This window comes from Orussus abietinus, unplaced genomic scaffold (assembly GCF_000612105.2).
Source record: "Orussus abietinus isolate OABI.00-Male unplaced genomic scaffold, Oabi_2.0 scaffold86, whole genome shotgun sequence".
NCBI classification, from domain to species: Eukaryota; Metazoa; Arthropoda; class Insecta; order Hymenoptera; family Orussidae; genus Orussus; species Orussus abietinus.
Genome location: NW_019394257.1, coordinates 396,781 through 412,461, shown reverse-complemented (window position 1 = coordinate 412,461; position 15,681 = coordinate 396,781). Strand labels below are relative to the sequence as shown.

The 15,681-nt window shown below is 53.0% G+C and overlaps 2 protein-coding genes across 2 annotated transcripts; both read right to left on the bottom strand.

Annotated features, from left to right (window-relative positions):
* Positions 1-543: 543 nt before the first annotated feature.
* LOC105695100 (prisilkin-39) lies at positions 544-8,011 on the bottom strand. The gene is made up of 5 exons (XM_012416392.2): positions 7,731-8,011; positions 7,007-7,086; positions 5,213-5,347; positions 5,045-5,137; positions 544-1,628 (listed from the first exon to the last, which is right to left on the bottom strand). The coding sequence occupies exons 1-5, from the start codon at positions 7,799-7,801 to the stop codon at positions 751-753; spliced, it is 1,257 nt and encodes a 418-aa protein (XP_012271815.1). The 5' UTR covers positions 7,802-8,011; the 3' UTR covers positions 544-750.
* LOC105695102 (keratin-associated protein 5-2-like) lies at positions 1,966-3,656 on the bottom strand. Its single transcript, XM_012416393.2, has one exon. The coding sequence runs from the start codon at positions 2,708-2,710 to the stop codon at positions 2,207-2,209; it is 504 nt and encodes a 167-aa protein (XP_012271816.1). The 5' UTR covers positions 2,711-3,656; the 3' UTR covers positions 1,966-2,206.
* Positions 8,012-15,681: the final 7,670 nt, after the last annotated feature.

The window sequence follows — 15,681 nt, the reverse complement described above, 5'->3', positions numbered from 1 at the left end:
GAATTGCGCCTTAATAACCAGCCCTGCGACGCCTTTCCCCGCCCAGAGACGCCTATCTTTCATTTCCGCAAACCGCGGCTCCTTGCCGGAAATGTAGAAGCCTAGTAGCCTTGTCGGTAATGCAGACGCGCTGCGTCTATTATAAATCGCGTCGATAACGTCTCTTGGCTAAATCCAGCCCATCTTCGGATGAGACGGTCGCTCTCTTCCTTTCCGACTGAATTTCGTCGATAACACGAATGTGAAACAGAGATGAGTTGGGAGATTGCTCACGGGCAGGGTCGCGCGATCGCATCGTGTGCTGCCCTCTGGTGGAGGATGCAGACGGCTAATGCACTTGCCACCTGTTACAACTCTGGGCAGCCGGAGAACCGGCTGAAAAAGTGAAGAACTCCTCACAAAAACCACAAAACCCTGTATGCCTGTATGGAGACAAATAAAACAAGAATAACACGTCGGACGTTATAAAGGGCCACAAAACGTGAGAAGGAAATTTTTGAGGAAGCAGGTACAATTAACATTAATTAACATACAGTAAGGTTCTAAAGGAAACGGATCCGTGGACATATACCAACTAAACAAATGTTTTATGGATATAATAATTGTTCTATAATAATTCATTGGCTAATTGGGAGAGGAGATTTGACATCCTGCATCGGTCTCCGGATTCCTCCCAGCGCATTCAAGGATTTTTATTTTCACCTCTAAGGTACGACAATGAATCTATACGACATGGCGTTATCCCGAGGACTAGTTCTTGGACTTACCCGTTACCCTGTCCAGGACAGTTTGCGTAATGACCTGCTGGGCAAGGTTCCTGGCGAAGCTGGTCAGCTGGTCGCTGATACTGGGCTTCTTGGTGGGCGGAGGGACATTCGGGTTCTGATACCCGGGGTAATTGGGATTGTAGTACCCACCGGCAGGAGGATATCCACCTTGAGGAGGTGGAGGATAGTTCCCTGGGTACTGACCATATCCAGGATTCTGGTATCCCTGGTATCCATATTGGTTTGGATAATTACCGGGAGCAGGTTGTCCCTGACTCGGATACCCAGCATTGGTCCTCGATGCGCTGCTTCGACTCATGGCAGGCTCGTTACTGGGATATCCTGGATAGCCCGATGATCCTGAACTGGGATAGCCTGACGATCCAGAACCAGGATAGCCAGATGACTTCGACCCAGGATAGCCCGATGATCCAGAACCAGGATAGCCCGACGATCCAGAACCAGGATAACCCGATGACCCAGAGCCAGGGTACCCAGAGTTCACAGAGCTGGCCGAAGCCTTCTTCGCGCTGGCCTCCGTCGAGGGATAGCCAGGATAGCCAGAAGATCCACTTCCAGGATATCCAGACGAGGAGCGCGAGCTACTGGGGTATCCCGATCCCGCAGGATACCCTGACGACTTGGGGTAGCCAGAAGACGAGCTCCCACCAGCAGGATACCCTGACGACTTGGGGTATCCAGAAGACGAGCTTCCGCTGGATGGGTACCCCGATCCCGCAGGATAATCGGACTTCTTCGACGTCTCCAAAGTCCCTGTGACCACGATTCCCTCCGGCTCGCTCTGCCGTTTGCGGAGGATCCTGTTCTCGACGTCGACGTACTCTGCGAACAGGTCGTAGACTGGCCCCGAGGAGCCGTCAGTGATCCGTGATCGACCTCCCGGTGATCATAGGAGCCAACCTGGCATGCAGAGCCCAACTCTGATAGCCCGATCATTCCTCGAAGCGAAGAGCTGGATCTCGTCGGACCTTCCTGTCCGCGAGTCCATCGGATAACGCAATCATCGCTGCCAAGAAAGCCTGATAGCCTAATAGCCTGATAGCCTAGTTAGTAGTCGAACGGAGTGTTAGTACAAACCAGTCTAGAGAGGAGTCCAGCCTAAATGAGATTTTCAAGGACGATAAACCCACCCACCTGGAAGATATCCCACCAAGGTCCTCAAGGATGACTCCAGCAGTTCTCGTTGATAAGATTAGCCTTTATTGGACGCTCTTAAACCTTAAACCCTAGTACAGTGGTCATGCTCGAAGGCATGTCAAGTCTCATCAGTAAATGGCGCGTCCGAGCTTCTCGCGATGGTTAAACGTTAACAAATGAAATTAAAGCAGAACACTGGATTAGAAGAGGAGTATTTACGGAGGGAGTTCGAAGACCATATACACGGATGTATCCGGAAGACCCTTGCCAGCTCCGGTTGTTCATGAATACGATGTCCAATATGATGTTCTGAAACCTGAGGGGCTATCGTTGACATCATTGGTACAGGTATTGTTGGTTAAGTTGGTACGGTTGGAACAGCGTGTACAGCTGGTACAGTTGGTACAGTTGGAACACTCGGTGCAGTTGGTACAGTTGGTGCAGCCGGAACACCTGGTGCAGCTGGTAGAACTGGTACACCCGGTGCAGCCGTTACAGCTTGTGCAGCTAGTACAGCTGTCACAGTCGTTACAGTTGGTACAGCTACGACAGTTACGACAGTTACGGCAGTTAGTGCAGTTGACGCAGTTGACGCAGTTGACACAGTTGACGCAGTTGGTATTTGATCCCGATGATGATCTTGACACCCTTGGTACACTGCCGGTACCGCTTCTAGCCGGAAAAAGTCCAGACTCGATTCCCTCGATTGTCCACAGTAGTGTGGGTGTCGTAGTAGTTGGATCCTCCCGAGCTGGGTTCTCTTCTGGTGATAGGGCGTTTATCATCCACCCCCCTAGACCTGCCCCCGCCCCCGAAGAGCCTGGACCAGATGGAATTGTTACCGATGGTGTTTCTAGAACCAGAGTACCCAGTGTTGCGACCCATAGAAGAGGTCCTCGGAGGCGGCGTCGGCGGCGTAGGTCGTCCTATCTCCCGATGTCTGTTCCCGGGGTTCGACGGTGAGACTGAAACATTTCTCTCACTTTCGCCTCGTCCTCGAATCGAACTAGGACTCCAGACCATCGAAGGACATCTTCCTAGATGACTGAAAACGTCCTGGCACGCCAAGGCTCATCGCACCCCACGGACCGCGAGATAAAGGACACCACGCAACTACTCCCGATACTTCGAATTTCTGCCGATAGGGGAGACTATGGATAAATACAGAACGAAACCCCGAAGAAGGAGCTCAAAGCAAAGGACCCCACGTGCAACGCGAGAAACTCGGTACGGTCCCCGCCGTTCGTGCATAAATTACCCGGGAATAGGTCGCGACCTAGACTCTTAGATGTAAGGTCTTCGAGTTACAAGGCAACGTCTCATCCAAGAATATAGTATTTCGCCAGCGAGAGTGCATCCAGACAGTTCCTGCCAAGACTCCTGCTCATCCCTTCTCATGATTAGGTGTGACCCGAGATATTCTGTACGTGCAACTATCAGAAGACTGATATCTGGTCCTTAACAAGACTAAGCCCCCCAAGGACAACCCCTGGAGAGAGCCACATCGGTGAGGACGGCATTCGTGGTAATGGTCTAGACTAGGATATCTCCAGGAACAACCCTGGGAGAGAGCCACAGGAACGAGGACGGCATCCGGGATAACCCACTGGCACAACCCGTGATCTCGAGTCTGCCCAACCCCTCGCCTCCAGTCTTTGGACGCGTCCAGGAGTCGTTCCGGCCAACGGAGCCCCATCCAGGTGGGGAACGAGACCCAGGAACACCAGGTCTTATCCACACCCGGCCAGGACCAGGAGGGCCAGCAGGATCACCGACGACCAGGCGACGCCGCTCGTGGCGGCGCTTCTGCGGTACCCACCAACGGTGTTGTACATCCCTCGACTCTGGGAAGGATCCCCAGGATATCCAGGATAGTACTGTCCGGCAGGGTATCGCTGTCCGCTTCCTGGATACTGTTGGGGGTACCCGGGGGGCTGGGGGTACCCCTGGTGGCCAGGATAGACCGGGTACGACTGGCCAGGATAAGGCTGGCCAGGGTAGTTGGCCTGACCTGGAACCGGCATCCTGTTTTGCGTCGGGTATGGTGGATAGCCCAGGTTCGTGCCCCCCGATGAGCTCCGGTTAGGGGTCTGATTAACCGGGTATGGTGGGTACCCGTTGTTGTTCCCCGAAGAGGGGTACGGCGGGTAGCCCAGGTTCGTCCCCGAGTTCACCGGGTAACTTGGCTCTGCGGGGGGTGCGTTTGCATTCGCGTAGGGGTCTCGCGACCCCTGATGCTCCTTAGGACCCTCGTCCACCCGCTGCCCGTTTACGATCGACACGCCTGCGGATTCGTACCCTGGAACACGTCGAGGGTGGGTCCAGGTTCACTCCAAGTGTGCCGCCAGGTGGTGCAACCTCCAGGGATGCGGTCACATTACCCGTTCCATGATCTAATCTCTACCCTACTCCACCTTCCGACCCGTCCATGAGCCATGGACCATTTTTCATCCTCTTAAGGTGATATGAAAGAGTCAGCCTACATATATACATCCCCCGAATTTTGTGTGCCAATTAGTTTCAGATTTTACCACGAGAGTATGGAGGCCCTAAAGTAGGTCCTGACACTCATGAAGTTTCATTTTTCATCAAACAATTTATTTATTTATCATGGACGGGCTGACTGGACCTGCGTTCGGTGATGATCGCCGCATCCCTGGCCATCGGTGATAACCGTGATAACCGAGATAGTGCCAGGTGGGAATTCCCCCCTCCCCCCGATTCCCATGCATCTAATAGTGCTCTAGGATATGTGCAAACATTCTTCCTGGACTTGAGGAACTTGTTATCAGGTGCATAGAGGACCGTCAAGATTCTGGATAGTGGGGACAATTAATACCGATCGGATAGGTATGCAAAGCAGGGTTCCCAAGACGTCACCAGTCATGCAGCAGTGCCTGGATGTACCACCGAGGGAGAGAGACTGAGTAATTAGCCTCGGAAAATACGGGATCGATACCAAAGGCCGTCCAGAGGTCCCACTATCATGCAACCGGCTTATCGTTATCACAGGGTCCAGCACCGTTCCGTATCCATCCCATATCTTCCCCTCTATCTGTGTCTACGGGAGTGAGACACCTCCGTCACTAATTCAGGAGGAAGAGGTACCAAGTACTCACCTGAATTGGGTACTTGGTTTACGCAAGTCGGCTTTCCGTCCTCAGTCTTGCAGTACTGCCCGCTGGGACAGATCATCGTCGTGCAGCTGAGCGCTAAAAAATGGAAATTAATTTTAATTCATAATTGATTATCATTACAGGTGGTGGATATTGATAGAGGGTCATCACCTCCGGCTTGGGACATCTTCTTGCAGGTAGGATAACGTCCGCACTGGTTCTGAGAGTACAATGTGCAGGGGTCCTCCGCCATTATGCAAACCTCGTTGCTGAGACAGCCAATGTCCTTGCAGGACCTCCCATACTCTGAAAAGACAACGAGACGTCAGAGTCCTGGTCCAATTGGCCCGAGTAAGTGTATCTTACGAGAGTACCCCATCCCCGGTGTACAAACCACTCGTCCTGGCCATTACTCGAAATTGCGACGCAAGACGAGTCGTCAATTGCGCTCAACGAGACGAAATCAATGATTCGATATGACCCCGCTCTCTCAACTACTGTTCTGATTACTTCGTCGAAAATAAATAACCATTTGGCTACTAACAGCGCCTAAAGGCGCCCGACGTTTGGTCCAATATTGCCTGCACGGTCAGGCGAATTTCGCCCATATGTCGAAATGGGTCAAAAGGGTAAAAATTATCGCGGAAGAAATTCAAGAAAAATTGCACCGAGATAAAAAATGAAATGTCCGAACCGAAGAAATATTTCTTTCAATGGTACCGAAGAAACTTACTTGGCTGAAATGAATTGCCATTACTCCTAATCAACGTTGCGGCCAATTGATTCTCAGTGGAGTAATTATTATTTGAATTAAAATGTTTCTTCGTTTCATTTTACTTTTTACTTCGGATTTTAAGGACCAGGTCAACCTTTTCCTGTCCGTAATGTAGGAGGTGTACCTCCCTGGAGATTACCTCCACCTACACTCGCGACATGTCTCATTACTCGGCCATCTCCTCGGGACCGGGACAATCCATTTGCGTTAATTCCACGTGGCGTCGCGACGCCGACGCGGAGGGAGCGCCTCCGTCTCGAAGCGCCTCCACCCTGGTTAACTCCTTTTAACAAGCCGGCCTCGGCTGATGATTAATGGAATTGCGCGGGGCTAATTGATCGTAAGGGAGTAATTACAACCGACGTATCCCGGAAAACGTCGCGCGCGATCAGCATCCGGGACCCTGGACCATTTTTTTTCCCCAGCCGCGTTATCATCTCATATCACCATTAAAATACCTTGCAACATTAATATAAACTTTATCCCTGGAAATTAAATTAACATACCCTCACCGGGAATTTCTAAATAGCTTTGTACACTGAGGAAAAGAAAAAAAAAAAATGGTGTCACCGAACCAAAGAAATATGAATAGTAAATAGTTCTAGAAAATAACAACAAAAATGTTGTAAAATTATAAAACGCGCCTTTTAACAATGTCAGCCAATTTCCATTACACGAGATGGGAAATTGCCGAGTATTGAGAACGTTTTTCCACGCGATGACGTGTTTCCTCCCCCCCCCCCCAATGTTAATCATCGCATGATAGCGCGCAATTCGCGCCAAATTACTCGCCTAAGGCTTGTTTGAAATTGACTACGCTAAATGGGGAACATTATTGAACATTATTTTCCACCCTGTTGTCCCGGAGCTGATGAGAAATTCGCCGGCGCGGTCATCGTTATCAGCGATAACCTCCCGACTTGTGATAACGCGGTGCGGTTTACGAATGCGACCGATTCCTTGATATGTACGCAAATTTCATGGAGATTCCCGGAATTCTTCCTCTCGTCACTTCCACTGCGTAGAAAACTAAGACGAAGGTTGTGATGATTACTCTTATCAGGTCGGAGAGTAAGTCTGGTCCTCCTTGACTTTTATCTTCGACTCTGGACCGACTTAGAGTAAATAGCGGGTGGAAATAATATTTTTCGTATTTTCTTTTTCTTTTCTTTTCCTTTTTATCTACTTACTGGAATACGGAGTAGCGCCGGCCAGGCAGACGATAAGTAGCAGCGCCGCGGCGCCGCAGTGCGCCGTCGTCATTATTTTTCTGGAATTAAAAATAACAGGAGGGTAGAGGTGAGAGGTAGAAAGAGAGGAGGAGAGAATTACGCACAATTTACTGGAGAGGGTGAGAGGGGAAAATGTCATGAAAATGGCGCTTAAAAAATAGGGGACAATTTAATGACGCTGTTTTCGCGGATGGGAAGTAAGGCGAAGCTGAATCATCAGTAACTGACTCGACGAGTGCAATTCCACGCAAGTTTCGCAAGGTCGGCTACTTCCTGTGTCGCAATATTCTTCGAGGCCTCCTTCGACGAGGACTTGTCCGAGAGTCCTTTAGAAAAATCCTCTAGGAGTGAAATCCGCGATAATTACGCGGGACCTTGAACGAATACACGAGAGTCATTGAAAAAAAATTCCTGGAATTCGAGGTCGAGGCGACACGTGGAAAATTGAATTTTCTGGGAAAACTGATCGAGCAGGTGGAAGGAGCCGCGAAATTGCGCGATCTCGCGGCTGCGCAGTAATCGCGACTCGAGACGACGCGGAGAAGGCGCGATTTCCAGGAATTAGCCGGATCTGACGGGTCCAATTCCTGGAATTTTGGCGTCAGACGGTGCCGAGAGGCCCCCGACGACACTTGACATTGTTTTCGGGCGAAATCGGGGAAAGCAAGCCGAGGAAATGTACCTTGAGTCACGCGGCGTTCCTTCCTTCGACGAAGTTGCTTCAACACTGAAGGCGAGCGGGAGATTCAGCATGGCCGCCGGTCGTAACAGCGCGGGGCGAGAGAAGGAGAGAGGGAGATACGGGCGTAGTGGGAGAGGGAGAGAGACAAAGCGAGAGTCGCCAGGTGACGGGCGAGAGAGAGAAGAGGGGAGTATTGGGTGAGGTAGAGAAAGAAAGAGGGAACTACAGAGTCGAACAGGTATACGAGAGAGAAGGGGAGAGAGAGAGAAAGCGAGGCGGTAGCGTTAGAGAGTGAGAAGGAGAGAGAGATGACACTCCCGCAGAGTATGGAAGAGAGAAAGAGAGAATTCCCAGTCGATTGCGGGAGGAAGATACGCAATAGAGGAAGGAAGAGAAAATGCGGCGGTAGTACCGAGGAGAGATAGAGACAGGCCTAAACGCGGGAAAAAAGAGAGGACGCTATACATAGCGCATAGGAGTAACGGAAAGGGCAGACTCCGTGACGACAGAGCGGGGTGGACGAAGACCGCTATATAGGGGACCGCGTGAGTGCGAGAGAGAGGTCGGAGGGTATCGAACGAGGACGGAGAGCCGCGCCACGTGCTCGGCCCTGAAACACCGAGATGAAAGACGACGTAGAGGGGACCACGGGACTCCCCGGGAGTGAAAGAGAGAAGAAGATAGGGAAAACATGAAGAAAAAAGTATCCCCAGTAAGAATAACCGAGGGAAAACCACCGGTGACTCGAGCGTCGCCGTGAAGTCATCGGCCAAAAGAAAGAGATAGACCTCACCCCCCTAATCTACGCAGCATTCTCTCTGCCATTACAGTCCGCGACCTTGACTCAAGAATTACCTTCCGCCCCATTATCTCGTAGGTCGATAACACGAAGTCTGCATTACCGGGCGAGTGCGCGCCGTCCGAGGCGTCGGGACGCCTCTGGCCGGAAGCCGGGAAGCTGGTCGGCGCCGGCGCGAGCCTGTGGCACAGGACTAAGGGATGGAATCCAGGGGATGGGCACTCGAGAGAGACAAAGAACCTCAAAGAGAGGGACAAAGAGCCTGAGAAACCCCCAGCCAGCCCCCCCCACGAGTCCCCATTTCCGCCGAGTTCCACAATCCACCGATCTCAAATCACTCAAGATAAGCCCACCCACCCCTCCCTCCGAGAAAAACACCCTTCCCTATCACCCCTCCCCCCACATATCAAATCCCCCTCGCGAATAAAACAATGGAAACCCCGGGAAAATTCGGGAAATCCCATTCTAATCGTGGAGGTTCCACTTTTCTCGAGGGCTGGCTCATTGATCAGGGTCGAGGGTGGTTTTCGCGGGGAAAGATGGACCGGAGATGTAAAACGTGGATGTGGATAGTGGAGGGGGCGCCACCCCCTCCAGATATAGGGGGGTCGCCGGCGCGACGGGCGTCGACCGTCAGTCGAACTCGCACCCCCGGTAGGGTAGGTTCCGCGCGCCGCCGCTCTGCCCCCCTCCTTCTCCCTCGACCCCCCCGGGGTGGTTAGTGAGAGAGAGGGAGCCACGCGACTGATAAGGACCGCGATATCTCCGGCGCAGCTGCGCGACAGAGATGGCCGAGTCGCACGAGGGTGCAGCGCGGGCCGGTGCCGTCGCAGTTGCAGTTGCAGCTGCAGCTGCGAGTCGCGCCCCTCGCTGCTCGCGGCCTTATCACGGTTACCGGACCCACTTCTGAGGAGTTCCAGTTCTGTTATCACACCTCGGAAATGTCGCACTGCCGAGTTTACCCCGTTTTTTGAAGCCACCCCTTTGTGCCCGACCTCTCCGAATTTAGTTGCCCGGATTGTGACCCAAGTGCCGGACTGATTATCCTTATCACCGGTGATAGCTGCACCTTCGAGGGGGGTGCTACCCTCTGACCAGCCACAAGTAAGCCTGGGACCTTCTGCACGGGGTTACTCACCTGTGATCGTTACAGATCCCGGGATTCCTTGGGGAATCTGCACCCCGTTGCACCTGTGCTTCGGGGAAACATTAAGGGGGTGGTTAACCCTTACCGTCTCTCCTGATGATTAATTTTATATACACTGTTTAGGTGACGATTTTAATTAGGAATCCACTTTTATTCCGTTGCTCGGGGCCATTTTCAACCCTTTGCACCCCTTTGTCGGGGGTGACTCGATTTCTCAATAACCGGGGGTGCAAAGGGTTATGTCACCTGGGTATATACGATAATTCTGAAATTTTCTGGAGGATTGAGTATTAATTAGGAATTAAATGGGGTTATCACCACGTGTTGAGGACTTCTATATGTTAGTTCGGGAGACGGGGAAAAGTCAAGGATGACCCGGAAGTGTGATAATTTCGGGGGGGCGGAATTGATTGCAAAATTAATCGTGTCGGGGTTCGATCGGCAATGGAAGTGTAGAGGCGATTGGCTCGCATCGCTGACCGGCTCGATATCAATATATCGAACGGCGTTTAATCGAAAGTGGGGGCGGAGGGTGGAGGGTGGAGCGTTTTCACGTAATTCCAAACCCTGGTGCCTGAATAGTCCGGGGTATCGCCCGGGCACTTTCACTGATAACCCGTCCAGAGAAAGCGCGACTTTCGCGCGAGACCGCGACCGCGTCCCTTATCGCGCAAGGCTGCTATCGATTGCTTATCTCCGGTTACTTTCTGGGGATTCCTCGCATCCTTTGTCGCCGGTTGTGCAGGAATTAAAGGAACCGATAGCCGCAACCGAGGTGATAAGAATGCAGGGCGCAAAATCCCGCGGCGAGGTTCCTTATCACGCGAGGACATTATCAGTACTGCATCTCGTTCCTTTGAGAGTACTCGCAGCTTCCGAATCGGAGATTAAAATGATCTAACGGGGAACTGATAACGCGCGATCGAGATTATAAGGAATTGGAAGTAGAAAATCGTGAAGAGCCCTTATCACGTATCGGTATCGATATATGGATAATTAATCGATTCAATTTCGATCGAGACGATCGGTAGTTGAACGAGCGAGGGGACTGTTCAACATCACTGATAAGCGCGTTTACTCCTCGTGGAGTCGATCGATCTTCGTTGAAAAGAGCTCCGATAAGAATCGATCGAGCTGTCGAGTCGACCGGAAACCCGGAACCCGCGTTAATCGGCGGTCGGTTTTTTAATCGCGGTTTTATCAGTGGGCATATCGGCGAATTCGGCTCGCGCGTCCGACCGGGCGGAAAAAAAAACGCCCGGCGGGCGGACCGTGACGGGGAAACAATGGTTCGGTTTACGCCCGGAGATTCTCGGAGCGACGTCATGTACGGGAGAAACGCGCGAGCGAGCTTTTCCGAGTTAACATCCGACGCCACCCCCTCCACCCTCTGGGGGTGCGACGATTTCCAAGAGAGTGATAACGCGTCTGATAACAATCTGCCTAATATCAGGGACAACAATATCCTCGCTAGAGATTCTCTGCCAAAATCATCCCTCGCGCACCCCTCCGACGCCACCCCCTCCACCCTCTGGGGGTGCGACGATTTCCAAGAGAGTGATAACGCGTTTGATAACAATCTACCTAATATCAGGGACAACAATATCCTCGGTAGAGATTCTCTGCCAAAATCATCCCTCGCGCACCCCGAGGGAGCGCGACGTCGCTTCGACGCGTCACCCCTTTTTCCGCGACGGGGACGTCGCGACGCCCCGCATAAGAATCACCGAGAGACGTCCCCAAGGACGCCGCGTGACGTCGACGTCGCGAGGGGGATCGACGTCCAGGACCAGGGGGGTGGAAACCACCCCTTTTATCGGCCTCGGAAAAGGATCTAGCAGGGGTGTCCGTAATTCGCAACCGAGACCCCGATATGTCGGTTCTGCCTCAGAAACGTCATCGAGCTCGACATGTTGAAATGACATGGAACATCCCCTAAGGGGTGGGGAAACATCCCCCGATTGTTCCGCCGATGAGTATCCGATGATTCTTCGTTTCTTTCGGAACCATGATCTATCCTTCAATGATGGACGGATTTTCTCCAGTTCGTCACATTGTCACCAACCTCTGGTAATTCTTCCCCGTCATTTATCCCATTTTTCCTCAGAGCCATGACCTAGTCTTCCCCGCGGATTACCTTCCCTCAAACGAGGGCCCCTCGATCATCGCGACCTCTTCCATCCCACGACCTCTTCCAAGCCACGACCTACGACAACCAGGTCAGCTGTGCGTCTTCTTTGCGTCCTTTGACTGCCACGAGAAAATCCCCCCCCTTCGTTCCCAGATTTCACATCCGACCTGGTAATTAGACCTCAGGTATAATTACCACCTCGCTCGGAATAATCGGCGATAAAGTCTCCCCCAAGAAAGATCAGCATCGAATCCAGCCTCCGAGGTCGCAGTAAAAAATATCTTCTCTTAATAAATAATTCCTTAATTGAAAACATCATTAGGAGTCATACCATTTCTAGGTTATCCCAGATCCCTCTCACCCCCACCGATCGATTGATCGATTTCAAATCGAGAACTAATTTCTACATCTCAGACGTCCTCCGTAATTTACATCCTCCCAGTTTCCGGTCTCTGATGGGTGAAACATTTCCACCCCCAGGAGGCTAGGGGGGGTTCGATCTCAACCCCCGAGACGATTTCCGCCCCCGGACGTGTCCATCTCCTCTTTGACAGAAATCCTACCATCCCTGGATCTGCATCCCAGGATTTACCCCTTTCTACCCCTTCGATTCCCATTTTAATCCCCCCTCCCGGGAGGGGGGCTGAAATCTTAACGCGTCTCCCAACCCCGGAGGAATCTCGGATTTCCGGGGCGTTTCCTATGGTCGAAACTTCTGGGGGGATGAAAAATCGCGGGGAACGTTTCCGGGGGTCTCCCTCGGGATGGGGCGAAGGAAGGAGGGAAATCCTCCAGAGGTTAGGAACGGCCAAGTTCTTCCACGGTCCCTCGACGTTTCGGATACCTTCTTCCTTTCTTTCTCCTCTCTTCCCTTTTATTTTTTATTTCCCTTTTCCCATTCCCCCCGGAGGAAGTGGAGATAAATCCGGGATAGGTTGAAGTCTCTCCAGAAAATTAATTTGGAATACGAGGCCGCCTCGCGTCCGGTCGATCCGTCGAGCCGGAAGTTGGTCCCCGGGGTACTTTCGAGGACTTCCGGTTCCGGCTCGCTTCCGGTGGACCGACCTCCATCTCTGAGGTAATCAGGAAGAGGAGGATTTGGCAGAGGACTTCCGGCTTGCCTTTTGAGATGTTACTTAAAAAATTGATATATAAAAAAAGTACCCCGTAAATTGAGGGAGGGGTGTACTTCTCATTCACCCTTATCACGTCATATTGTACGTAGATCGCGTATATGAAAAATTGCTTTTCCAATTTTTTTTTTCTCTCCTCCACGAGGCACTCCCTCGGGAATCGCACCCCCCCGGGTCCCAGAGGTGTCGTCGTCGCGGCGAATGTTCCGTTCGATTAATCGACCTCGAAGAGGACGGATCGTGCGAGCCGGTACGTGTCCTGAATCCCGCACTTCCGGCCACCGATGGGGATTGTTTCCGGATAAGCGCGCTTATCAGTTTACCTTGTCGCCCCGACAAATGCCAAGAAAATACTCCGCAAATCACGGCAAAACCTCAATTCTTTTTTTTTCTTCTTTTTTTTTCGACAAACAATCAACATAAAGAAATTAAATAACAACCCCTACGCCGATACTTGGCGCGGGACTCTACCGAGTACCTCGACCCCCGCGAACTGTTACCGTCAATTTTTACGATCCATCAACAAAAGTCATCCGGAGCAAGTACACCCCCCAGAGAGGGATGTCTTTCCAGGAGGGTCGTCACCCTCGGGAACAGCCCCCCGACCCAGATCGTGCACCCCTAGACAACCGGAAGTCGTATCCCTGGAACGACAGGGGCGGACACCGACCCCCCACATCCAGGCGGGGGTGCGAATTTTCATCCCCAATCTCGGCCGAAAACCTAACCCTTTCCTCGACTCCCGGAGGAGTGCCCGATTCTTATTCCTTCCACCCCTCGCCGGGACTTCGCGCAAAGGACGTGTCGCAATCTCGCGAAGAAGCGTCCCGAGGGATGCAGGGTGAGTGGGGGAGGAGCCCCATCGGGTGCGCTCGAACGCGGGAAACTCGCCGAGAGGGATGAAAAGCCCATTCCGGTGGGAAAGGAGAAACAATAATGGCCCCTCGAAGCGGGGGGTGGGTGCTTCCTTGGAGGAAAAATCGAGTCCGGCAATAAAATCTTGAGATCCCCCCCCGACCCCCCCCCCGGGGTTCTAGAGGTACAAGGAGCAGTAACATAAAGATCCCGGATGCAAAATAAAGGGGATGAAGAAGCCTCCCCGCAGGGATGGCGCTTTTTCCTTGCCCGGTGACGACGGGGGTCGGGCGCCCCCGCTCCCCCTAGCCCTCGGGGGAGTTCAATTTCCTCTTGTTTCGAAATAGTAGGACCGTGGGGGTTGCGACGAGCCCCTTAAAACGGGCGAGAAGGGAAGAAACCGCGACGAGATCCGCTGGGGGAGGGAAGCCCCCCTTCTCCCGGAATTTCAGAAAAAAAAAGTCCGAGGCGACCATTAAATTCGAAGAGGGGGCGAGGGTTGAAACGAAGCCAATAACCCGGAGGTTTACTTCTCATCGGAGCTCGAAGGTTCCTCACAGGGGCGATCACCCCCGCGCCGCACTCCCCGTGAAATGTCAGTTCATCACCCTCCCCCCTTCTTATTTCCGGGGGTGTCTCCACCCGCCCGGTCGATTCTAAACTCCTTGGAAGCAGAAGTCATCCCCCGAGATGAATAGAAATCCTGACCCACACAAACAGATGCCCCCCCCACGCACACCCTATTGGAACCCCCAAAAATGGTTTCTCAAAATTCCGTAAAAAAAATTCGGGAGTCTCCCCTCTCGCCGGAAAGGGTAGCGCCAACCGCCAGGGAGAATCCCCGGTCCTAGGGGAAAAGTTTCAGGTGGGGCATGGGGGGAGGGGGATAACTCACCGTAATTCGCCCGGAGGAGGTAATTTAGCGACTCCGCGTGCGCCGCGACGCTTATTTATACCCGGGCCGAACGGCGCCGCCACGGTAATTCGCCATGGCGGTCCCCGAGGGAAACTTCCCCAGGAAGTTCACCCCCCTCCCCCCCGGGAAACTTTAAAGAAGCTTAATTCGAAACACGGCCCCCGAAACTTCCCTTACTACGGAGTTGGTCCTTTGCGGGCGTCCTGGCAACCCATGAGACTTCCTCCCCCCACCTCCCCCCCACCACAATTCCTGAAAACCCTTCTCAACTCTCGTGAGGGCCCCTCCCCCCGGTGGGGGAGGCATAGGAAATAGGGATTATCGGTGCGTAGGAAAATGGAAGAAAAATCTGAAGATAGGAAAGAACCACCCCCTCGTCAATCGGGGGGGCTCCCCCCAGCCTTTAACGAGAGCCGAAACGAACGGCGAAGGCGAGGGCAACCCTTAACGAAGGGGCGAACGACAGCCCCCCCTTTCCCTGAGGTAGTCTCGGTTTTCGCCCCCACCGCACCCCCGATCGGGGCAACCCCGTTCAATGAAGGCATTCACGGGCGCTAATGAGCGCGGAAAATTGATTGCAATTAGGCTCGAATAACCCCGGCGGATGGGGTTCCTTGAGGGGGTGGCCGTGGGGGTGGGGGATAAAAACCACCCCGCTGATTGGTCCCCGGCTCTTTGCCCGACTGCGCGGATTATGCTCGCGTCTGATTGCGGGATTCCGGGGTTAGCGAAATTTCTCGCCAGGGGGTGGATTCCCCCCCCCCACGCGGGGTATAAAAAATGTACCGGCACGCGTCACAGGTGCATCCTCTGAGCTCGATGGGGCGCTTCGCCCCCCCGCCCACCCTTCTGAATGGAACAGGCGCTTAGTCCGGAAATCAGCGCCGGTGATAAAATATTTATGAGGCGACGCGAGGATCCATCTACCCCCCACCCCACCCCACCCCACCCCCTTATGTCATCGCGACGC